We start from the raw sequence: 25,096 nt of genomic DNA on the forward strand, positions 1-25,096 counted from the left end.
GACTTTTTGATGCTGGCCATTCTGACTGGAGTAAGGTGATACCTTATTGTAATTTTGATTTGCATTTCTCTAATAATTAGCGATTTTGAACATCTTTTCATGCGTCTGTTGAGCATCTGTATGTCTTCTTTGAGGAAATGTCTGTTTAGACCTTCTCCCCATTTTTTGAATGAGTTTATTTTATTCATATTGAGTTCTGTGAGCTGTTTGTGTATTTTAGAAGTTAATCTCTTATCAGTAGCATTGTTTGGATATATATTTTTTCCCATTCTGTAGGTTATCTGTCTGTATTGTTGATGGTTTCCTTTGCTGTGCAAAAGCATTTAAATTTGATTAGGTCCTTTTTTTTTTTTTGCTTTTATTTATTTTTGCCTTGGGAGAGTGATCTAAGAAAATACTGCTACAATTTATGTCAAAGAAAGTTTCACCTGTGTTCTCTTCTAGGCGTTTTATGGTGTCATGTCTTACATTTAGATCTGTAAACCATTTTGAGTTTATTAAAATCTGTATATAGTGTGAGAGAATGTTCTAATTTCATTGTTTTCTGTGTGACTGTTCAGCTTTCCCCAACATCATTGTTGAAGAGACTGTCTTTTCTCCATTGTATATTCTTGCTTTCTTTGTCATAGATTAATTGACTCTAGCTGCATAGGTTTATTTCTGGGCTTTCTGATCTATGTTTATTGATCTACAGTCTTTTTTTGTGCCAGTATCACACTGTTTTGACTGCTATAGATTTGTGTTTAGCCTCAAGTCTGAGAGAGTGATACCCCATCTTAATCTTTTTTTCTCAGGATTGCTTGGGTGATTCGGGGTCTTTTGTGGTTTCACATAAGGTTTAGGATTATTTGTTCTATTTCTGTGAAAAATGTTGAGTATTTTGATTGGAATTGCATAATCTGTAGTTTGCTTTGAGTAGTATGGCCATTTTAACAAGAAACTTGTCCATTTCTTATGGATGGTCCCATTTGTTGGCATATGGCTGTTAATAATATTCTCTTATGATTTTGCATATGTATGTGGTGTTGGTTGTTATTTCTCATTCTTCATTTTGTCTTGTGTTTATTTGGGTCCTCTCTTCTTGGTGAGCCTGGCTAAGAGTTTGTTGATTTTGTTTATCTTTTCAAAAACAAATAGCTCTTGGTTTTATTAATCTTTTCTGTTGTGTTTTTTTAATCTCTATTTCCTCTCTGATCTTTATTATTTTCTTTCTTCTACTGACTTTGGGCTTTGTTTGCTCTTCTTTTTCTAGTCCTTTTAGGTCATAGGTTAGGTTGTGTGAGATTTTTCTTGTTTCTTGAGAAAGACCTGTATCACTATGAACTTCCCTCTTAGACCTGCATTTGTATTTCATTGTTATATTTTCATTTATTTCTGTCCATTTTTTTGTTTTTTTTTGCACTGGTCTTTATTGCTGTGCACAGGCTTTCTCTAGATGCAGTGAGCAGGGGCTACTCTTCATTGTGACTCACGGGCTTCCCATTGTGGTAGCTTCTCTTGTTGCAGAACACGGACTCTAGGCACACAGGCTTCTGTAGTTGCAGCACATGGGCTCAGTAATTGCCACGTGCAGGCACTAGAGGGCATGGGCTTTAGTTGCCCGAGGCGTGTGAAGTCCTCCCAGACCGGGTATCAAACCCTGCATTGCCAGGCCAATTCCTAACCACGGGGGAAGTCCTGTCCATTTTTTAATGATCTTTTTTTTTCTCACTAATTTGAAATGCCACCAGTAATTACTGTATATGCAATCCTAATCTGTAGTTCAGTCTAGTTCTGGATCTTTTATTCTGTTTCTTTTTTCAGATTTATTAAAGACACAACTGACATTCAGTAAACCGCACACATTTAAAGTCTACACTTTATAGAGCTCTGCTCAATGTTATGTGGCAGCTTGGGTGGGAGGCAGGTTTGAGGGAGAATGGATACTTGTATATATGTATGACTGTGTTCCTTTGCTGTTCCTGAGAAACTATCACAATATTGTTTGTTAATCAGCTATGTGTGTGTGTGTGCTAAGTTGTTTCAGTTGTGTCTGACTCTTTGCGACCCTATGGACCATAGCCCACGAGGCTCCTCTGCCCATGGGATTCTCCAAACAAGAATACTGGAGTGGATTGCCATGCTCTTCTTCAGGGGATCTTCCTGACCCAGGGATCAAACCCACATCTTTTACGCCTCTTGCATTGGCAACCAGGTTTTTTACCACTAGCACCACCTGGGAAGCCCTTAAATCAGCTATACCCAGGTACAAAATAAAAAGTTAAAAAAAAAAGTCTACACTTTGATGGATTTTGACATATTTTTCTATCTTTGAAACATTATAATGAAAAAAATGAACATATTCATTGCCCTCTCAAAATTTGCTCATGTTTCTCTGAAACCTCTTTCCACTTTTATTCTTCCTCTGCCCCATGGGCAGTGAACACTGATCTTCTCTGTGTCACTACAGATTAGTTTGCTTTTTCCCAGTATATTCTTAGTTGTAGATGTATGTATCAAAAGTTTGATCTTTTTTATTGCTGAGTAGTACTCTTTTGTATGAATATACCACAATTTTTAAAGTTTACTCACCTGTTGTTTCCACTTGTTGGCTGTTACACATAAAGTTGCTGTAAATATTAGGGTACAAGTCTTTCTGTTGACACATACTTTGATTTCTCTTAGTTAGGTAAAACTTGGGAATAAAATGGTGGGTCAAATGATAGGTGTACATTTAGCTTTCTAAGAAACTGTTTTCCAAAGTGTCTGTACCATTTTATGTTCCCACCAGCAAATGTATGAGATTTCTGTTTGTTCCACATTCTCGCCAACACTTGATATGGTCAGTTTTTTAATATTAGAAATTCTGATCAGTACATAGTAATACCTTGTTGTGGTTTTTTTTTGTTGTTTATGGTGAGAACATTTAAGATCCTGTGTTTAATTTTAATGCTTTCTAAGGGTTTTTATATTAAAAAACAGAGATATTACTTTGCCAACAAAGGTCCATCTAGTCAAGGCTATGGTTTTTCCAGTGGTCATGTATGGATGTGAGAGTTGGACTGTGAAGAAAGCTGAGTACCAAAGAACTGATGCTTTTGAACTGTGGTGTTGGAGAAGACTCTTGGGAGTCCCTTGGACTCCAAGGAGATCCAACCCGTCCATTCTGAAGGAGATCAGCCCTGGGATTTCTTTGGAAGGAATGATACTAAAGCTGAAACTCCAATACTTTGGTCACCTCATACAAAGAGTTGACTCATTGGAAAAGACTCTGATGCTGCGAGGGATTGGGGGCAGGAGGAGAAGGGGACGACCGAGGATGAGATGGCTGGATGGCATCACTGACTCTATGGACGTGAATCTGAGTGAATTCCGGGAGTTGGTGATGGACAGGGAGGCCTGGTGTGCTGCAGTTCATGGGGTCGCAGAGAGTCGGACATGACTGAGCGACTGAACTGAACTGAAGGGTTTTAAAAATTTTTTCTTTTATATTGGAATATAGTTGATTAACCATGTTGTGTTAATTACAGGCAAACAGCAGAGTGATTCAGTTATACATGTATCTATTCCTTTTCAGTTTCTTTTCCCATTTAAGGTTATTACAGAATATCGTTGTGGGTTTTAATTTGCATTTCCCTAGATGATGTTGAGCATCTTTTCCTGTGCTTATTTGCCATTCATTTATCTGTTTTGATGAAATGTGTAATCACAGTTTTCACCAATTTTTTAATTTTCTTTTCATGGAGTGTGTAAGAGTTCTGATAAGTGAGAAATATAAGCCCTTTATCAAGATACATGATCTGCAAACTTTTTCTCTTAGTCTGTGGCTTATCTTTTTATTTTTATTAATGGAGTCTTGTAAGGATCAAACATTTTTAATTTGACTGTTATTAGTTTTTTTTCTTTCATGGATTGTATTTTTGTTTTCAAATCTAATAAATTGTTCTCTAACTCAAAGTCATAAAGATTTTCTGTGTTATTTTAGGAGGCATTATTGTTTCACTGTTATGTTTAGGTCTGTGATCCAGTTTGAGTTAACTTTTGTGGACAATATGAGGTAGTGGTCTAAATTCATTTTGTTGCATATAAGTCATAAAACACTGTCCTTTCTTGATTTAACTTGACACCTCTATCATAAACATGTAAGTTTATTACTACCTTTCTTTCTCATATAATTTAAAGATGTAAACTTCCCTCTGACCACTGCATTAGCTATAATTCATGATTTTTTGATATTGGTTTTTTGCTTTCTTTCAGTTTGAGGTACTTCCTAATTTCTTTTGTACTGCTGTCTTTGAATTATTTAGAGGTTGCAGTTTAATTTCCAGATATTTGGGTACTTCCTATTCTGTTTTGTTTTCTAGTCTTATTCTGATGTGTTTGGAGAACATACTTTGTATTACTTCAGGTGTTTTAATTTTATTGAGACTTGTTTTATGGCCTAGTATAGAATCTGTCCTGGGAGTTCCTTTTGTAGTTGAAAAGGATATGCATTCTGTTGTTTTGGGGTGGAGTGTTTTATGTACTTAGTTAGTTCAGTTGATTTACTAATGTTGTTCAAGTCTTCTGTATCTTTCCTAATTTTCTATTTGTGGTATCAAAGATAGGAATATTGAAATCTTTTCAAGTTGTTTAATTCTTTAAACTTTGTCAATTTTTTCTTCAGGTATTTGCCTTTGGCTACACATGCATCTATACTTACAATAAATGTACATATTTATAATCACCGTATCTTACTGATGAATTAACTCTTTTATCATTGTGAAATGTGCCTTTTCATCTCTAGTAGTAATATCGCCTTAAAGTCTATTTTGTCTGATGTTAGTGTAGCCAGTCTAGCTTTTCTATGGTTACTGTTTGGTATGTATTTTCTGTTCTTCTATTTCCAACCTGTTTATGTCTTTGAATTATTAATAAAATGTATATCTTGTAGACAGCGTATATCTAGATTTTGCTTTTTTACCCAGTCTGACAATCTGCTTTTGGATTGGCCTGTTTAATACATTTATATTAAGTCTTAGTATTTATATTGTTGGCTATATATTTGCTATTTGCTATTTGTTTTTCGTCTGTCTCATGTCTTTTTTTCCCCCTCCATTTTTTCTTTATTGCCTTCTTCTGTGTTAAATATTTTTTAGTGTACCATTTAAGTTCCTGTGTCAGTTGTGTGTGTCTATGTTTGTTTGTTCTAAGTATTTCAGTATCTTTCACATATCACAATCTATTTTACATTAATGCATACTTAATTCCAGTAAAACATAGAAATTTTGCTCCAGCATAGTTCCATATTTCTCTCCTCTTTATGAATACATACCCAGAGACACAAACTGGATATATGTTATAAACCCAACAGTACAATGTTTTAGTTATTGCTTTAAACAGTCTTACAATAAATAACCTTATAATTTTTTTAAGACATGAAGAAAAAGTATATTCATATAGTCACTTTATATTTACCTACATATATATGGTTGCTAACATTCTTCCTTCCTGTGGCTCCAAGTTGCCATCTGGTGTTGTTTACTTACACTGAGGGATAAAAGATTTATCTGTTAGTATTTCCTGTAGAGCAGAGTCTTCCAGGAGCATGATCTCTTAGTTTTTAATTACCTGGGAATGATTGTATCTTTCATTTTTTTAAAAGTTTTATTGAGATTTAACTGTATACCATACAGTTCACTCATTTAAAGGATAACATTAATGGCTTTTAGTATATTCATTATGCACCCATCGCTACAATCAGTTTTAGAACATTTCCATTACAATCAAAAGAAACCCTTCACCCCTTATCTGTTACCCACCCTCAGGTCAGTTCAGTTCAGTCACCCAGTCGTGTCCGACTCTTTGCGACCCTATGAATTGCAGCACTCCAGGCCTCCCTGTCCATCACCAACTCCCGGAGCTCACTCAAACTCATGTCCAACGAGTCGGTGATGCCATCCAGCCTTCTCATCCTCTGTCGTCCCCTTCTCCTCCTGCCCCCAATCCCTCCCAGCATCAGGGTCTTTTCCAATGAGTCAACTCTTCGCATGAGGTGACCAAAGTATTGGAGTTTCAGCTTTAGCATCAGTCCTTCCAATGAACACCCAGGACTGGTCTCCTTTAGGGTGGACTGGTTGGATCTCCTTGGAGTCCAAGAGACTATCAAGAGTCTTCTCCAACACCACAGTTCAAAAGCATCAATTCTTCGGTGCTCAGCTTTCTTCACAGTCCAACTCTCACATCTATACATGACCACTGGAAAAACCATAGCCTTGACTAGATGGCCCTTTGTTGACAAAGTAATGTCTCTGCTTTTGAATATGCGGTCTAGGTTGGTCATAACTTTTCTTGCAAGGAGTAAGCGTCTTTTAGTTTCATGCCTGCAGTCACCGTCTGCAGTGATTTTGGAGCCCCCCAAAATAAAGTCTGACACTGTTTCCACTGTTTCCCCATCTATTTCCCATGAAGTGATGGGACCGGATGCCATGATCTTCGTTTTCTGAATGTTGAGTTTTAAGCCAACTTTTCCACTCTCGTCTTTCACTTTCATCAAGAGGCTCTTTAGTTCCTCTTCACTTTCTGCCATAAGGGTGGTGTCATCTGCATATCTGAGGTTATTGTTATTTCTCCCAGCATTCTTGATTCCAGCTTGTGCTTCCTCCAGCCCAGCGTTTCTCATGATGTACTCTGCATATAAGTTAAATAAACAGGGTGACAGTATACAGCCTTGACGTACTCCTTTTCTTATTTGGAACCAGTTTTAAGTATAGAAGAATCTTTGTAAAAGATGTTCAATCAGTTATTTGTAAGAGTGAAACAATAGAACTACTACTTAAAAAGTAAAAGACCAGTGAATTAATGTACCCTCCACTTAGTGAAATAGTGTTATGTAACCATTAACATAGTTGAAGAGTTTGATTTTAAAATATTTTTTAAAAATAGTTGTATTAAAAAAAAATAAAAACAAAAAAAAAATAAAAATAGTTGTATTGTTGAATAAAGCTATATAAATGCGAAGCAAAAATTCATGAATGAGCTGTGATAAAATCTCTAATCTTATTTCAAAACACAGTGTTATGCTCTAAGTGCTTTACATGAATAAAGTCATGGAGTTCTATCAGCTACAGTGAGTTAGCCAGTTTGTTCTGACTCCACTTTGACACAAGGAAACTGAAACACAAGGTTAAGTAACTTGCTCAAAGTCTCATATGCTGGCAAGTGGCAGAGCCAAGATTTGAACCAAGGTTTTGGCTCCAGGGTCTGTGGTCAATGTGAACTATTTCAAGTTTCTGATGGTTTTTCATCACTTAACTGCAGCAGGTTCAGCAGGATACTAATCACCTAGAGTGGTGATAGTTGTTCAAGGGACTAAAAGGGAAAAGGGAGGGAGGAGTCTGGGTTTATTAGTAAATTGTAGGTGAATGAAACTCAACATGTTTCTCTTTTTGTAGCAGTCTGATGTGGTAATGTATGTTGTGAACCTCTAAGAAGGGGTTATAGTAGAAGAATGGACTCAATTTTTTTATTGTAGAACCTTTTTCACCCCCTCAAAACTTCTTAAGGGACCAGTGTTCCTAAGGAGTATACTCTGGGTGATACTGGGCCCACAGAAGAGTCCATGCTCTGACCCACAAGGAAATTAGTATCTGGTCCCTGTCTGTCTTCAGCCTCCACTGATCATCTTCATCTTCGATGACCTTTTTTCACCTCTTTGCCTCGCGAGTGTTGTCCTCCAATAGTTGTAATTTCTTCCTTCAGCTAGTGAGGGCATATATAGTTTTAAGAATGTTCTGTTGTTCCTGTGTAGACTGCCTCCTAATAATGATGATACAGATTATTTTGATGATTACAGTACCTTGTTTTAAGAACTGTAGTGGATTTTATCAATTTTTAGTTTTAATTTTTATCTTTTCACTCTTTTTGGGGGGCATTGTTAAAAAGAGATACAAGAGTTCTGTCTCCTAAAAGAGACAGGTGGAGCCTTTTGGAGCTAGGTGTTGGCAGTTGGAACCCTCAAGTACTTACAGGCATCCCCTGTCCCTTTCATGTTGCTCTGTGTATACTCCATATGATCCAGAGGTCTTTTGTCTCTTTCCCAAGGCACACCATGTACTTGGAGAACAAAGAAAACTTCCAGGACGAGTGCACTAAGCTTCTGGTTGGCAATATTGTTATAACCCGATACAACAATCGTACCTATCGTATTGATGATGTGGATTGGAATAAGACTCCAAAAGATAGCTTCACCATGTCTGATGGGAAGGAGATTACATTCTTGGATTACTACAGGTAGAGGAAGGAGACTGGGCTTGGGCTTACAGGTTGGGGCGTGGTCTGTCATTCTCCAGTAAGAATGACACATAGCAGGACACATCAAAAGTAATTGGATTGGTAATGCACCCAGGATTGACGAGTTTGTCTGTGGCATTTGATTTGAATTTGCTAACCTTACAGTTTTATTTCCTTTAGTACTTTTTACAAGTTATTTCATAAATTAATCTCAGAGCTTTAAAATTATGTTTCCTTTTCTGTTTTGGTTTGAAGTCTGGTTGGAGAGATTAAATTCAAGTCACTAATCATTTGACTGTCATTTTGCCTTTCTAGTTACCTAAGCCCTTTGGCCTGATGAAGTTTTTTATTTGTATTTTTTTGTTTGTTGGCCTGATTCAGTTTTTAAAGAATTTCTTTCCTGGGCTGTTATCCTGTTTCCTCTCTGTTTAGTTGCATTAACTTGAGCCTGCTTTTTCCAGTTATGAATGTACTCTGGTGAGTTTATGATGGATCTTTGACAAGGGTATAATAGAAATAATATACTTCAGTCCTGAGTTAACGCTCAGACTGTGTTGCAGTAAGAGTGGTGATGCTGCTACTGACAACTTTTTCCTGCCTCTGTTCTGCTCTAGCAAAAACTATGGGATCACAGTAAAGGAAGAGGACCAGCCATTGCTGATCCACAGGCCCAGTGAGAGACAGAATAACCAAGGGATGGTGAGTGGTAGTGGTGGTGGTGCATGTCAGGCTGATGCTTCCAGCCAAATTCTCTACCCATCAGCCACTCTTCACCTTCTTCATGGCTCTGGGAGCATGAGGCTATGATTACAGTGCGGTTAGGGAAAGCTGTGCGTTGTTTGTCTGTCTCCTATGGCCAGAGGTACTCTTGAAGTCCCCTTAGTGAGGAACTAAACATCCAGAGAATGAGTTAGGTTAAGGAATAAGGAGAATTGACTGCTAAAGAAGATTGAAGCACTGGGTCCATTAGGGAAGCTGGAGACATTTTAACAGGGTTAGGGACCAGTTAGTACCTAACTCCTCTATCTTCAGAGTGGAGACTGAAGATCAAAATAGGTTAAGATGAGACAGAGGCACCAGCTTGATAGGATATATTGTGTGATATCCACCTACTTACTTGGAGGCCCAAGTGAAAAAATAGTTCTAGTTTTTCTAGTTTTCCCTCTGCTTTTGACAGTTTGAATATTTTTCTCTTTACCTAGTGCAACAGCTTATTGTGACCCGAGTGAGAAAAGGATAAACACTGGTCGTGTTTCCTGCCCTCTTCTCTGGGGTCTTATATTCCTAAGAGTGCCTGTTATACCTCTGTGGGACCAGTTTGGGCCTGCCAGTGTCTTATACCAGTCAGAGGAACGGGATCCTCTTTGAGTGCCTTGCTTTCCTCTCTGTTCTCTCCTCCAAGTTGCTAAAAAGTGAAATCCTGCTGCTCCCTGAGCTTTCCTTCATGACTGGAATCCCTGAGAAGATGAAGAAGGACTTCAGAGCCATGAAGGTGAGAAGGGCCTGCTTTGAACCCAAGACCATTTTGATAGAGATATGGCTTGCACTGGCCCAGATTTGCATCATCACCTGGGCAGGTTCATTTTTCCTCTCCATAAGCATGATCCCCACACACTGTGAAAGATCCGACCAGAGCTCTCTTTGTAATGTTGTTACAATAATAGAACAATTGGATTATAAGGTAAAAGGATACAAATAGTTCTAGCATCACCCTCCCCAATCTGATGGGGGACTGTAGGCCGGTCATGTGACCATAAACGATGTTCTTTGAGAGCACTGAATTTTTCTAACGTTTCTGTAAGCCTTCAGTTTATTTGAAGGGATGGAGGAGATAATGTAGCAAAAAGTCAGCAAGTTGGAGGAAGAAATTAGAGGATAGAAGTTCATGCTGTGGTGCTCGGGTGTCCTGGAGGTCTCATGTATGGTACAGTATCTGGGAGGCAGTGTGCAGCAGCAGGGGTCCAGACCCTGAGGGCTCCACCTCCATACTGTCCGCTTGGGTCTTTGCACCTGCATGCTGCTCTGCTGCTTCTGTCTCAGTCCTTGTCTGTCCCAGTTTTGGACCCCTGGGCTTGTCTCAGATGCCATGAATTGTTTTTAGTAACATCGTAAAGAGCTAAAGTGAATTCCTATAACAGAGTTCTTTCATGTTTACCTTCTGATACTTCCGCTTTCAGTATGTAGGTCAAGGCTCTTCCTTACAACTCCCAGTTACCTAATGACTTTATGATCACAGAGCTATCTATATAGCTCCATAGACTCACTGCCCTAATGACTGCCACGCAGGGAGCAACAGCCGCACAGTTCATTAGTTCCAGAAGCTAAAGAAAGAATTCACTTACATGATTCTGAATCCCATTAGATGTTCATTCAACAATAAATATTTAGAAAACACCTATTATGGGTCACACCCTGGACCAAACAAGTGTTTTATAGTGATGTTAACTGACTAGTATCATATGACATGAAGTATAAGACTAGATGTGTTTTATGTTTGCCTGCGTGCCTGGCATAGGGCATTTTTCTGCCCTGATGTTAAATAGGTATAGTCAAGTCCTCTTACATGGCTTTGAGAAAGAGAATAAGATTTAGATGTCATGAGAAAGAAACAGTGACAATTTTAAATACTTTAAGTATGTATGTGTATGTATATAATGTAACTGAATTACTTTGCTCTACAGCAGAAATTAATACAACATTGTAAATCAGCTATACTTCAGATTTAAAAAATTCTTACTTTTATGGCTAAAATTTTAACCTTATACTTCATTCACTTTCATGAGCTATTATAATAAAGTCCTTGGAGACACTTTGAAATTTCTACAGATTTCAGTGGGAAGAAGGTTTTTCTATGGAAATGTTTTTTACATTGGGGTTTCTTTAATCTCATACTGGAGAAGTAATAGCTTAGTATCTCCATTTTGATTCTATTCAGGATTTGACCCAGCAGATCAACCTGAGCCCCAAACAGCACCATAGTGCTTTGGAATGCTTGCTACAGAGAATTTCGAAAAATGAGACAGCTAACAATGAACTGACACGTTGGGGACTCTATCTGCAGAAAGATGTACATAAGGTAAACTGGAAGATATGATGGTAGGAAACAGCATTACAAAGAATTTAGAGCTTTCTGAGACTAGGTGATAACTTGCTATCTTGTCTTTATTTTACAGTTTTTGCTTTATTATTATACGTTTTATTTGGTCCTAGTCATAATTGAATTTCCTTGACTTAATTTGCTATTAGCTCTTACAGATTTTCTTCTGTATTTTCCAGGATCTGAGTTGTTAATTTCCAGTCAAGCAAAAGGAATATTGACCCTCAAAATTTACCTCATTTTTAGTTTTCCAGCCCAAATTATTCTTAAAGTTCTTTGTCTTTTTCTCCCCATTCTGCAAATTTTTCTTTCCCAATGATTAACTTGTGTTTCTTTGAATATATTACTGTTGTTGTTTCCATAGGCATAAAGTCTCAGACTTGTACATTTTAATTTTCACGTGGCCTTTTCTGCCTGCAGTTTGCCTGAGTCCACTCCATTGTATTTTATGCAGCATGAGACATAGTGCAGAGGCAGCATGAGTTGGTGAAGTCCTTGGGTTTGAACCTCAGTTCTGCCACTTGCCTTGTTGGCTACTTGAAACAAATTGCTATGCATCTCATAGTTTCTTTATCTGTTCAATAAAGATGATATTGAGTTAACAGAATTACATGGTAAAATCGTTAGCATAATATTTGACACATAGCACGTGTTCAGTAAATACTAACTTTTATTGCTTTTTTACTTTTCTCTCTAGGTTATACCTAAAATACTAATAATTGAGTCTATCTTTTGTTCTCTTTCACTCTGAATTGACTCCTTGTTAAATTTTTTTTTTTATATTTATTTTATTTTTTGGCTGTGGTGGATCTTCGTTGCTGCGTGCAGACTTTCTGGTTGCAGCAAGCGGGGCTACTCTTTGTTGTGGTGCACAGGCTTCTCATTACAGTGGCTTCTCTTGTTGCAGAGCATGGGCTCTAGAGCAAGCAGGCTTCAGTACTTGCAGCACATGGGCTCAGTAGTTGTGGTGCGCAGGCTTAGATAGCCCCAGGCATGTGGGATCTTCTCAGACCAGGAATCAAACCAGTGTCCCTTGCATTGCCTGGCAGATTCTTAACCATTGGACCACCAAGGAAGTCCTGAAATTGTTTTTCTTTTTTTTTTTTTAAACAAAAGTAGTGGAAAGTCAATAAGGAAAATGTGGATATCATAGAAAATGTAAAGAAGGAAATAAAAACATCAGTAGTTTCATCACCCAAAGATAATATCTTAGTGATTTATTTTAGGCACATAAAAAAAAGATGTATTATTTTCAGTATATTTTGTTTCCATAAACTTTTTTTCCTGTGAGAGTGAATCTTTTCTTATAAAATTGTGCCTATACTATATATGGTTTTGTGTCTTCTTTTTCATGTATTATTGTATCTTGAACATGTGTTCATGTTGTTAAATATTATTTGAAGATGTAGAAAACTTAGGCCAAAGAAGAAAAATGTTCATCTATAGTCATGCTATATCAGAATACCTGTAACCACTGTTAACATTTTGGTATATAACCTTTTGTTTTTTTGGTCTGTGTATATGTGCATGCACATACTCACATGTGGTATGTATTTAAATGGTTTCCTCTTTTTTAATTCAGTTTATTTGTAATGTTTTTTCATGTCATTTAATATTTTTCTGAATATTTTAATGGATAACAGATAATTCAGTTTACTAATAATTTCTTACTCTTTTACAGTCAAATTGAATTTAGCATTTTCCTATGAAAATGAATCTGTGAATATCCTTATAATTACATCTTTGCACATGATGTTTATTTTCATAGGTTTATGGAAGTGAAATTGCTAGGTCAGTGGACATATATATTTATCTTTCCAGTACTTTTTGGTATTTTGCCCTCCAGAAAGTTTCAGCAGTTTATTGCTTTCATAAGCAAAGAGGAGTGTGATTCCTTTGTTGTTCAGTCACTAAGTTGTAGCCAACTCTTTCGTGACTGTAGCCCTCCAGTCTCCTCTGTCCATGGTATTTCCCAGGCAAGAATACTGGAGTGGGTTGCCATTTCTTTTTCCAGGGGATCCTCTTGACTCATTCTTCAATTCAGTTTTTATAATGTATACATTGCTGTTTATTTTTTGCAAAAACAGGATTATGTTAAGTGCACTTAGAAAGTGATTGTAATGGTCACAAAATATCCATCATATGGATATATCATCAATTTAGTTATTTTCTTACTTTTGGATATTTAGATCTGATTTATTTATTCTTCATTTTAATTTGATCTTTCATTATATGAATTTTTTATCCTGTTTTTCTTTTGTATAAAGTATGATAGTAGTTTATGTTCAGTCTTATTATGGCATTTTCTCTTTAATTTTATACTTAAATTTTTCTAAATATTATTTTCCTATTCACCTTGAATTTATAGGCATTTTACCTTCATTCTCTGGTTCTAAAGACACAGTGTTTTCTGATCCCTTTCTTGGGGACCATTTTGGGAGCTTCAATAATTAAAGGGCTGCTGCTGCTGCTGCTGCTAAGTCGCTTCAGTCGTGTTCGACTCTGTGTGACCCCATAGACGGCAGCCCACCAGGCTCCCCCGTCCCTGGGATTCTCCAGGCAAGAACACTGGAGTGGGTTGCCATTTCCTTCTCCAATGCATGAAAGTGAAAAGTCAAAGTGAAGTTGCTCAATCGTGTCTGACTCTTAGCGACCCCATGGACTGCAGCCCACCAGGCTCCTCCATCCATGGGATATTCCAGGCAAGAGTACTCAGTGCCTATCAAAACTGTGTGTGTTCAGAATTTTATTGACATGGATTCTTATCTGCTGACAGTTGCATTTTTCTACCATTTTCAGAAGTTATGACAAGAACAGGTGTATATAGTAGAGTAGACCAGGCCTCTGAACATTTTTCTAACTAATGTTTGCAGATGGTTCATGTCATAGGTGCTTTATTTTCTGTTTAGATTGAAGGACGTGTTCTGCCAATGGAAAGAATTAACTTAAGAAATACATCATTTATCACATCTCCGGAACTAAACTGGACTAAGGAAGTAACCAGAGATCTTTCCATCTTGACTGTAAGTGATTTGTGAGGTGGTAAAGAGAGGGCCAGTATTCCTAGAAGTGTGAGAAAGCAGAAATTATTTAGTGTCCTCTTTTTGAGAGGAGGTACCAAGTGAATTCCCATGGAATTACTTACTAAACTAAGGTCCTTCAAACAAGAGCAAATTGATGAGTTGTTAGAGGTAAGCCCTTTGCTTGACCATAGATTCAGGACAAAGAAATAAATTGCTGTGGTAATTCATACAGTGCCAGCCTATTGCCAACTGCTCTTTGTTCTTCCTTCTTCCTTTCTCTTTCCTTCCTCTTTTCCCCTGCAGTTTCCATGAAAGAAGTAAAATTAAAAGTTTCCCACCAAGGCAACTAAAGAAAAAATTATAATTATAATTATTTCATTATTTTAATTATAATTATTTTTAAATCTTTTTTGCTAACCTTGTTGCTATGGCCATGCGTAAAGTATACACATTTTGTTTCTAAAATGTTTTTTGGAAATATATTTTTAAAAGGTACACCTATGTATATAGTTTTGATTAATTTTCACAAATTGAGTAATCAAAACTGAGGGTTAAGAAGCAGAACTTCACCAGTGCCCCAGAAGCTCCCCTCCATGATCCTAATTATTACTACCTGTCACCCTTACATAGTCCCAAAATGGCCACTGTTCTGACCTCTGACAGCATTGAACTTTTTAAAGCTGTGTTTTTATGTAACATATACATGGAACCATACCGTATATATTCTTTCACATCTGCCTTCCTTTCTTCAACCTTGCTTGATGAGTTTCTCCTATCATTAAGTATAGTTATAGAGCTTCCATTCTCATTGCTGCCTAGTATTCCATTGTGAGCCTGCCACAATGTACTTATCATACACGTCTACAGTAGTAATTGGCATTAGATAAGACAGGACTGAAGCAGAAGGAGTGAAAAGCAGTTTGTTCTTTGAAGTAACATCTCCTGAAATGATGTTGGAGTGTTGGAGATGTCATGGGAAGTACTAAAAAATAGCTTGTGGTTGTTCCTAGGTCCCCATGCATTTCTGGGCACTGTTTTACCCAAAGAGAGCAATGGATCAAGCCCGAGAGCTGGTGAACATGTTGGAGAAGATAGCCGGTCCCATTGGCATGCGTATGAGCCCACCGGCCTGGGTGGAACTGAAGGATGATCGCATAGAGACCTATATCAGAACCATTCAATCCATGCTGGGGGCTGAGGTATAAACTGAGTAAATTTTCTGGATGCCCATTTTGAAATACTTGAATTCTTGATTTTCTATTGCCTTGGTTGTTGGTCTGCTGTTGATGGTGTCCAGGAACCTGTGTCTTACTCATATGCACGTGGAACAATTAACAGAGTAGTCTACATGCCCTTTGGCTGCGTTTGCTTCTCTCCTGTGTTGGCACTCTCACTCACTCTAGTGTTCTGTTCCTCATGTAATCGGCCAAGAGAATAGCTGACTTAACTTCAGTTTGTTATCATTATAGAACATGTGCTCAGAAAGCAGTTTCCTGGGCCAGGTGCTGTCTTGCACGATTCAGTACTGAGCTGTCACAGTCTGGTCTGGCTTAAGATTCAAATTGTTCCAGTGGTGAACTTGGCAGGGGGCCCATCCGCTTGTTCCTGATAGCCGAACAGTACCACTAGAGCTGAGCAGGTCATAGTATTCACAGCTTAGTAGTTCAGGCCTACAGTTCTTATCTGTACATAAAACAGAGGAAGAAGACTAAGGAGGGAGCCAAAGCAGGCAAAAAATTTTGGAGATAACTGGTCCTTGGATTGAAGAGTCAGTTCATGTGAGATCAATACTAGAATTAGGTTATGTTCACATCATGACTTTCTCTTGATCCACCACCCTGGGTGTATCATCTGTAGCGGCACACTCATGTTCTCCCTTTCTTTGTATTTTCTTGCTGACTTTCCATGTCTTCTTATTCTGCAGTGGCCTCCCCTGGGCCTGATAAATTCTGCCTTGCTTTCAAAAGAAGAGTCCAGCTTAGTACCTCAACTCCCCCATCTCATGACTTGGCATGTTCCTTTTATGAGAGTGCACTGCCAACAATCTTCATGGATATTGACATGGATATGAGTTACATTCCTAATGTAACTTGGTCTTACTTGGTCATATTGGTCTTATTATCTGTCATCTTTAGGGCATTCTATTTCATTATTCTCTTTATTTCAGGGTCATAAACTCAGATGTCTGCTGGAGTGAAGTGAGCCAGGAGGGGACTCTAGTGAATAAAGAGAGTAAACCGCATGACTGCAGATAACAGCCCAGCATTGTCAAATTGATTTTTAATTTGTTTTTCAATAGAAGTCAAAAATCTAGATGTGCACGTGTGTATCTACCTATGTTTAAATGTTAATGTAAAAAAGACTTGTGACTTATTATAGAGACTGAAAAACCACATCCGTTTCTTAGATCCAGCCCACAGGCTTACAGTGTACAGCCCTAGTTCTCTGTGACTTTGGAAGTTCTTTGATATGATTGCTTGAATATATGTCCTCTGAAAGATCTTAATTTAAAACTAATCTGGTTTGGAATAGTATACTATTGATTTCTGATTCTGGCATAAAAGGTTGGCAAATTTATTTTACTTCTGTGCTGCTTTCCTTTATTCAGATTTTGAAAGAGCCTCTTTTATTTTCTTCTCTTACTTTAACTTTTTTCAATTTTTTTAATCACACTGCACGGCATGTGGTACCTTAGTTCCCCAACCAGGGATCAAACCCAAACCCCCTGCAGTGGAAGCATGGAGTCTTAACCACTGGACCACCAGGGAAGTCATATCCTTTGTTTTTAGTATCAGATCTCTTAAGTAGTGAGAGGTAGAAGATACTGATATAAAATAAGCTCCTGGCAATATTTTTCTCTATCCTAATCAGAGAGTTAGGAAGATCTTCTTATGGATTTGGCAGTGATTTCATTTCCTCTGCATATGGCTCTGAATCCTTTCTTCTGGTATTATGTTCCCTATTTCCTAGTTAAAGTTCTGTGGCATGAATGTCATAAGGCACTTAGTTTACTGAAGAGAGTAGCAAAAAAAAAAAAAAATTGTCGGGAATTAAAAGCATCAACTAATAAGAAACCCTTTCATATTTTTAAGTCTGGTCTTTTGCAGGCATCTTAAGTCTCCTAATGAATGTTAGGTAATCAGGACCAGCTCTAGATAATTTAATGTAGCATGTTACATAGCTAAGCAAAGAAGCCTGGAACCCAACGAATTTGAACCCAAAGGTCCATTCACCTTCAAGGACCTTTGTATGTGTTGGAATGTCCACCATCTTTGTTTCAGCCCCCACTATACACTAAAGGTCCTCTGGCTTTCCAGACTCTTGAATTGTCCCTGACTAGAACCCTGTCAGGGTCCCCTCAGAGTTCCAAAGCCTGACTTATACATACTTTATCTCCTCAAGGGGAAGATACAGATGGTTGTTTGCATCATCATGGGTACACGTGACGATCTCTATGGGGCCATTAAAAAGCTGTGCTGTGTGCAGACTCCTGTTCCCTCACAGGTGAGTGGGAGCTGGGCAGGAGGCACAGATTGAAACTCTAGCATCCCTTGAGGCTTGGAAAAGAGGGATAAATGTGTTCAAAAAGACTGAAGTCACTATTAGAAGCCAGCGTGTGTAGACCCAGCTGGTGAAACCTCCCCTATTAGAGTAACCTGGCGAATAGCAGATTCTCTTTGTAAATACTGCTTTCGTGTTCCCACATGAGCACTTGTGCTTGTTCACAGCCAAGTCACCAGGTTGTTTCACATGACTGGGTTCTGAGAGTACAGGCGTCCTTTTGAAAGGGGAAAGCTGGCTTTTCCTATGGAGATTAAATTTTTTTTACTCTGCATGAGATATTTTTGAAAGTTTTTATTGGCTGGTTTTTTGGTTTTCATTTGCATTTTGTGTGCACATGTGTGTACACGCATGCCTGACTAGAGACCCAGTTAGAGTTAGAACTGTTAGTGCAAAGTAAATTATCTGCCAGCTGGAGTTTCTTGAGCAAATGTAGTATTTGCTTTAGAGTAGTTTACATTGTCTGAAAAGTTGCTAGTGTCCTCTTTCCCCATACCTTTTGGTCCCTCTATTATAGGTCATCAATGTCCGAACCATTGGTCAGCCCACCAGGCTTCGAAGTGTGGCCCAGAAAATTTTACTTCAGATTAACTGTAAATTGGGTGGTGAGCTCTGGGGAGTGGATATTCCTCTGGTGAGTGATGCTGAGATATGTCTTCATTCAGTTCATCTCCCCAAGTAGCCCTGCCTGGCTATTTTCCTAATTTTCCTCCCAAAGTTTTCCATATTCTCATTGCCTAGTAATCAGAGTGGTTCATTGCTTGTTTTCATATAGGCCAAAAGCTTAGACTGGTTTTCACATTTGTAAATGGTTGAGAAAAATAAACATAAGACTAATATCTCCAGACACATGAAAACGATATGAAATGCATTTTTCACTGTCCTTAAATGCAGTTTTATTGGAACATAGCCTTACTCCTTTACGTACTACAACCTGTGGCTGCTTGTGTGTTGCAGTGGCAGAATTACATAGTTCCCCAGAGACAGTGAGGCTCACAAAGCCTACGGTCTTTACTGATTAGCTCTTTTCAGAAAGTCTGCCAATACCTGATCTTGACAGTCTCTGACTTTGTTCACAATGTTTTAAAATGTCAGTTTGGTTGCACCCTTTCTCCCCCTCTCCCCTGAGCTTACTTTCATATGTTGCTTTGGGGTTCAGACAACAATTCAACGTGGGATGACAGTTTACTTGGATATATGGGTTTGTTTTCTGCTTTCTGACCCAGAAACAGTTAATGGTGATTGGAATGGATGTTTACCATGACCCCAGCAGAGGCATGCGCTCCGTGGTTGGCTTCGTCGCAAGCATCAATCTGTGAGTGCCACTCCTGGCTCTGTTGTGTTTGGTTACCTTATTTTAACACCTAGTCTTACTATAAAGCCATAAAATTTTTTGAGTATTCAATATTGTAGTAAAAGTATACTAAAATCCTTCCTTCTCTTCTTATAATATTAATTTGTGCAATTCCTTGTCACACGTGTAAGTTTCTTCCCTGGCTGCAGTGTAATCCCTTTCAGAATGGAGCCTGTGTCTTGATGGTAGTGGATTTTTTTTTTCCCCCAGAAATGAGGGATTTTGTTTGTTTTTTTCTGATTATAAAAATGAAGCTTGCTTATGTAAAAATCTCTGGAAATTGAGAAAGTAAAAAGTCCTCATGGCTTATCTTTTATTAACCACCACCAAAGATTTGGCATATATATACTTTTAGGTTCTCTTTTATGTACATATTAACACTTCTAGGTAGCTGGTGGACACACAAGTGGCATATTACTACATATTCTGTTCCTCATTTTTTGTATATTTAAACTATTGTTTCTTTTTAATTGCTGCATGGAATTTATTATATGCTACAGCACTATTTATTTAACTAATCCTCTGTAGGTGGATATCTAGGTTCTTTTTTTTCAATTAAAAGCAGTTTGGTAGCAAATATCCAGAATTATTTATATTCTGTAGCTGGTTTACATGTATCTTTTCTCTGCATCAGCTTGTGATTTTACATGTAACATAAATGCATTTGCTGGATACTTGTGTGACTGATACATGGAGAAGCCTGTGTGTGGTAACATTCAGATGTAGTCCTTCCTCTGTGAATGTGTGTTCATCTTTTTTCTTTCTTCTCTCCCTACCTGTGCCCCAGCACCCTCACAAAATGGTATTCACGAGTGGTGTTCCAGATGCCTCATCAGGAGATTGTGGATAGCCTGAAGCTATGCCTGGTGGGCTCCTTAAAAAAGTTTTATGAGGTGAGGAGAACAGCAGTTTTAAAGAATCAGGGTTTTTAAGGACTGCCTTCCTGATCATTTTAAGAAGAAGTCTGATTTAGTGGGGCTTCCCCAGTGGCTCAGCAAGTAAATAATCCTCCTGCAGTGCAGGAGACACAGGATATGCAGGTTTGAAGTGGATTTGATCTCTGGATGGAGAAGATCCCATGGAGGATGGCATACAACCCACTCCAGTATTCTTGCCTGGAGAATCCCATGGACAGAGGAGCCTGGTGGGCTACAGTCCATAGAGTCACAAAGAGTTGGATACAACTGAAGTGACTGAGCACGGAGGTACTTTTTTAGAGAGAGGGATCCCAGATTGAAGGTGAGTTTCCTAAACAGACCACCAACAGGCAGCTCAGAAAGACTGCGTGCTTCTACTTGTCGAGCAGCTTGAAGAGCTCAGTGGTTTGATTTGGTTTGGTAGGTAATGATTATTTCCTGGCTTGTTGGCCTGTTGCCTATGAATATAATCTTTAGGCCCTTATCAGAAAAGTCAGGGTAAATTTCAGTGATTAAAGCAGCTTATTAATTTTCTCAGCTTTTTATGGCTGTTATTAGGCACTGGCTCTTTTCATTTAGGTTCAAGATCAGTGAAAATCACCCCTAGAACTCCAAAGAATGCTGAGCGTGGAGAATTGCTGTCATTAAGCTGATACTGGGTCTGGGACAATGAGCAAGCGAGGTACTGGGTTTTACCTTGGCCCATACATCAAAGGAAGCACTGATAAGCGGCTTTCATTTCTTAGGGGTCAGAGTTAGCCCTTTGCATAAAGATTAAACAGCAAGAAATCTAATACTTTCTCATGATTAAGGTCAATCTCAAGAACTCTATCTTGTTTCATTTTAGAGTAACATTTCCTACAGTGTCCTTCAAATAGTTTGATACTGTTTCAATATTAAACATTGTGTAAACCAGAAGTTCCATTTCTGTCTCTGAAGAATTCCCTAGGATATGCCACTTTGTTACCAAGTTCTCCTGCACCTTCCTTCTTATTGCTGTTGTTTTCCTGCAAAGTTCATAGCTTGAAGATTGCTTCTGTGAAGCCTTTCTCATATTCCCCCCTCTGCTCTGTCCCTTGAAAGAAAGTGACAGTGATTTAGTTGTGTCCAACTCTTTGCGACCCCATGGACTGTACAGTACATGGAATTCTCCAAGCCAGAATACTGGGATGGGTAGCCTTTCCCTTCTCCAGGGGATCTTCCTAACCCAAGGATAGATCCCAGGTCTTCTGCATTGCAGGCAAATTCTTTACCAGCTGAGCCATACTTAGCTGCTGCTGCTGCTGCTAAGTCGCTTCAGTCGTATCTGACTCTCTGCGACTCCATAGGCGGCAGCCCACCAGGCTCCCCCGTCCCTGGGATTCTCCAGGCAAGAACTAGACTTATTTTTTATGGTCCTCTCTCAAGGCCTTCTGTTTACATTCTGCATGGTGATTATCACATCCTGCTTTTTGTTAGTTGTTTGTATCTTTATTTATCTCTCCCTCTAGGTTGTAAATTACTTGAGCCCTGTTCAGTTATTGTTGGCTGTGTAATAAAATACCCTAAAACTTAGTGACATACAGTAAGCATTTATGATGTTCACTGTCAGGAAGTTGGACAGTGGGCTCCCATTCCTCTCCATTTGGGCATCTTCATGTAGTCTTTTTCACATGAGCTAGTTTAGGCTTCCTGAAGCAAGGTGGCTGAGCATTCCAAGAGACTGAAAGAGCCAGGTGGAAAATGTGTTGCCTTGTATACCTTAGCCTTAAAATCCATGTATTATCACTTCTACTGCATTTCTATGAGCCAAGTAGTAACATTGTGAATTTGCCTAACTTTTGGTGGGGTCGGTTTGGGGTAGGGGTAGACTTAAAGAAAAAACTAATATGCTCTAAAAAGTCTTACTTATATTTTCAAACTTCCATACTAATTACTATTCCCTTCTTCATTTATTGGGCTTCCCTGGTGGTTCAGATGGTAAAGAATCTGCCTGCAATGTAGGAGACCTGCATTCGATCCCTGGGTCATGAGATCCCCTGAAGAAGGGAATGGCAACCCACTCCGAATTCTGTTTGTACCTTAAAATAAACTTGTATAAAACTCTTTAGCATGGGAGTTAGCTTATGGTTTGCTAATCCTGTTCTTCCTCCAGGCAGTTATTTTTCCATCAGTATTATACATCCTGAGGAGGCTTTAACCCAACTTCCCAGTTTATTTGCTTATAAGTTCAGTTCAGTTCAGTCTCTCAGTCATGTCTGACTCTTTGCGACCCCATGGACTGCAGCACGCCAGGCCTCCCTGTCCATTGCCAGCTCCCGGAGTTTATTCAAACTCTTGTCCATTGAGACGGTGATGCCATCCAGCCATCTCATCCTCTGTCATCCCCTTCTCCTCCTGCCCCCAATCCCTCCCAGCATCAGAGTCTTTTCCAGTGAGTCAACTCTTTGCATGAGGTGGCCAAAGTATTGAAGTTTCAGCCTCAGCATCAGTCCTTCCAATGAACACCCAGGACTGATGTCCTTTAGGATGGACTGGTTGGATCTCCTTGCAGTCCAAGGGACTCTCAAGAGTCTTCTCCAGCACCATAGTTCCAAAGCATCAGTTCTTTGGTGCTCAGCTTTCTTCACAGTCCAACTCTCACATCCGTACATGATCACTGGAAAAACCATAGCCTTGCTAGATGGACCTTTGTTGGCAAAGTAATACCTGTGCTTTTTAATATGCTCTCTAGGTTGGTCATAACTTTTCTTCCAAGGAGTAAGCATCTTTTAACTTCATGACTTAAAATAAATAGTTTAGCTTAGTGATCAGCTAATGACAGGGTAAGAATTTCTTCAAATGCTTTGAATGTTCTGCATCCTCCAGAGATTGCTGGATTATTTTTACAGTTACTGTGGTAGTGAAACTGCAGGTTTTACAGCTATTGCAAAGAAAAAGGGATATGAACAGAACAAGTTAAAACACCACAAAGCTCAAGATCCAGACAGTTTTATTGAATAAATGCTGTTCAGATTCTTTCAAGCTCTAGTTAGTTTTCACAGCCCTAAAAAGGTTGTTTTTGACCCTTTGTGCAGTATGCTTGTTGCTTTTATGGTTGAACAGTTTTTCAGGGGTCCTTACTTTCTCGTTCAAGAAGCATTTCTTGAGGAATGCTCTTGACAGTCTGCTTTTGTCAAGTGCAAGTATTTTTCTAGGTGGACAGTCATTAGACTTTAGAAGCCCCTAAAACTAGGTTGCACTAGAAAACCTCCATCATTTGGTTTTAGGACCCCAAAGGGCTACTTTCTAGGAATAAGAGTAATTGAAAGCAAACTATAGCTCACCTTTGCATTATTTAAAATTTTTGAATCAGATATGATGATCTAGTGTGTTAGTGTTTCCAAGTTTCTCATAGTGCAAATATTCCAGGTACCTGGAAGAAACAAACTTGAATCTTCTCTGTGTCAAAAACATCGTTCCAGGTCCCATATTACTTGTATTACTTGCTTAACAATAATGTAAATACAAGCATACCTCAGAGATATTGTGGGTTCAGTCCCAGACTACAACAGTAAAGCTAGTACTGCAATGAAATGAGTCACAAGTTCTTAGTTTTCTAGTGCATATAAAAGTTAGGTTTACACTATAATGTAATCTTATTAAGTGTTCAATAAACAAATATGCATATCTTAATTTAAAAATGTGTTTAAAAAATGGCACTGATAGACTTGCTCAACATTAAGTGACACCAACCTTTAATTTGTAAAAAATGCAATATCTGCAAAATGCAATGAAGTAAAGCACAATAAAATGAGGTATTCTATGTTTATGCTATGTCTATGTCTGTGCTATGTTAGCATTCAGTTTTTTAAAAGGAATATTACACTCTCATATGTATACACATGTGTTTGATATAGTTATATACATACACACATATACATAAATATGCATTCAAAATACATATATATACATACATATGTGTGTATATATATCATATTTATCATATATATATTTTGAGTTTAATTGAAAAGAAAGATTAGGCGATGGCACCCCACTTAAGTAGGTGAAACAGAGAAATGATGAGAGCTGCATTTGGGTTCTTTTTCTTTAGGGACATAAGCTAGTTCTGGAAGAGGCAGCTGAAACACTGAAAAGCTATGAAACACTTTTGAAGTCTTTAGAAATCAAAAGCTAGAGGCCTGGGCCCCCACATCAGTGTCATCTGGAGTCTGCTCCCCATTACTTGTGAATCTGAAGGGCTGCAGACTCTAAATAAAGAAGAACTGTAGGTAGACCAACTCTGAATTAATTTCAGTTCTTGAATATGGATTCAGGTAAACTCTGACTGCTAGTTTTACTGCCCATTTGCCAAAAGCAAATAAAAATCCTCTGAAGGAAGATGGTAGTATCCTGGGCATCACATTTTTTCTGCAGTATCTAGCAATCAGTAAATAATAACCAAGGATACAAGAGAAAATGAAGGAACTGAAAAACCAAGACGATAACAGATAATTGATCCAGATACACAGAGGATTCAGCCAGATGAGTAATCAGATAGGTTTTAAAATAACTATACTTAATAAATTCAGAGAAATGGAAGATAACATTAAGAATTTTAGCAAAGCATTCTTGGGGAGTCCTATGGAGAAAAACTGAAATTTATAGAACTAAAAATTATGCTTACCAAAATTAAACAGTCAATGAATTGGTGCATTAGGTTGCTAGGGCTGCCATAACAATATTCCATGGATTGAGTGGCTTAAACAATAAAAGTTTATTTCCTCACAGTTATTATGTAGGGTAGGAAGTTTAAGATCAAGGTGCTATTTTAGAGGGCTGGATTCTCCTGAGGCCTCTCTCCTTGTCTTAAAGATGGCTGTCTTCTCTCTGGGTCACATAATATTCACCTCATGTATGTCTGTACCAGTCCCTT

At 38.3% G+C, this 25,096-nt stretch overlaps 1 protein-coding gene across 2 annotated transcripts in view; it reads left to right on the forward strand.

Moving 5' to 3' along the window:
• Nucleotides 1-25,096, forward strand: part of PIWIL2 (piwi like RNA-mediated gene silencing 2) — a 64,298-nt gene that overhangs the window by 21,045 nt on the left and 18,157 nt on the right. For both annotated transcript variants that reach the window (XM_040242769.1, XM_040242777.1), the window contains exons 10-19: nt 8,062-8,250; nt 8,865-8,949; nt 9,653-9,742; nt 11,186-11,326; nt 14,257-14,370; nt 15,381-15,569; nt 17,773-17,874; nt 18,449-18,565; nt 19,158-19,246; nt 20,073-20,178. In XM_040242769.1, coding sequence (XP_040098703.1) covers nt 8,062-8,250; nt 8,865-8,949; nt 9,653-9,742; nt 11,186-11,326; nt 14,257-14,370; nt 15,381-15,569; nt 17,773-17,874; nt 18,449-18,565; nt 19,158-19,246; nt 20,073-20,178 — 1,222 coding nt within the window. The remainder of the gene's footprint in view (nt 1-8,061; nt 8,251-8,864; nt 8,950-9,652; nt 9,743-11,185; nt 11,327-14,256; nt 14,371-15,380; nt 15,570-17,772; nt 17,875-18,448; nt 18,566-19,157; nt 19,247-20,072; nt 20,179-25,096) is intronic.

This window comes from Oryx dammah, unplaced genomic scaffold (genome assembly GCF_014754425.2).
Source record: "Oryx dammah isolate SB20612 unplaced genomic scaffold, SCBI_Odam_1.1 HiC_scaffold_1, whole genome shotgun sequence".
NCBI lineage: Eukaryota > Metazoa > Chordata > Mammalia > Artiodactyla > Bovidae > Oryx > Oryx dammah.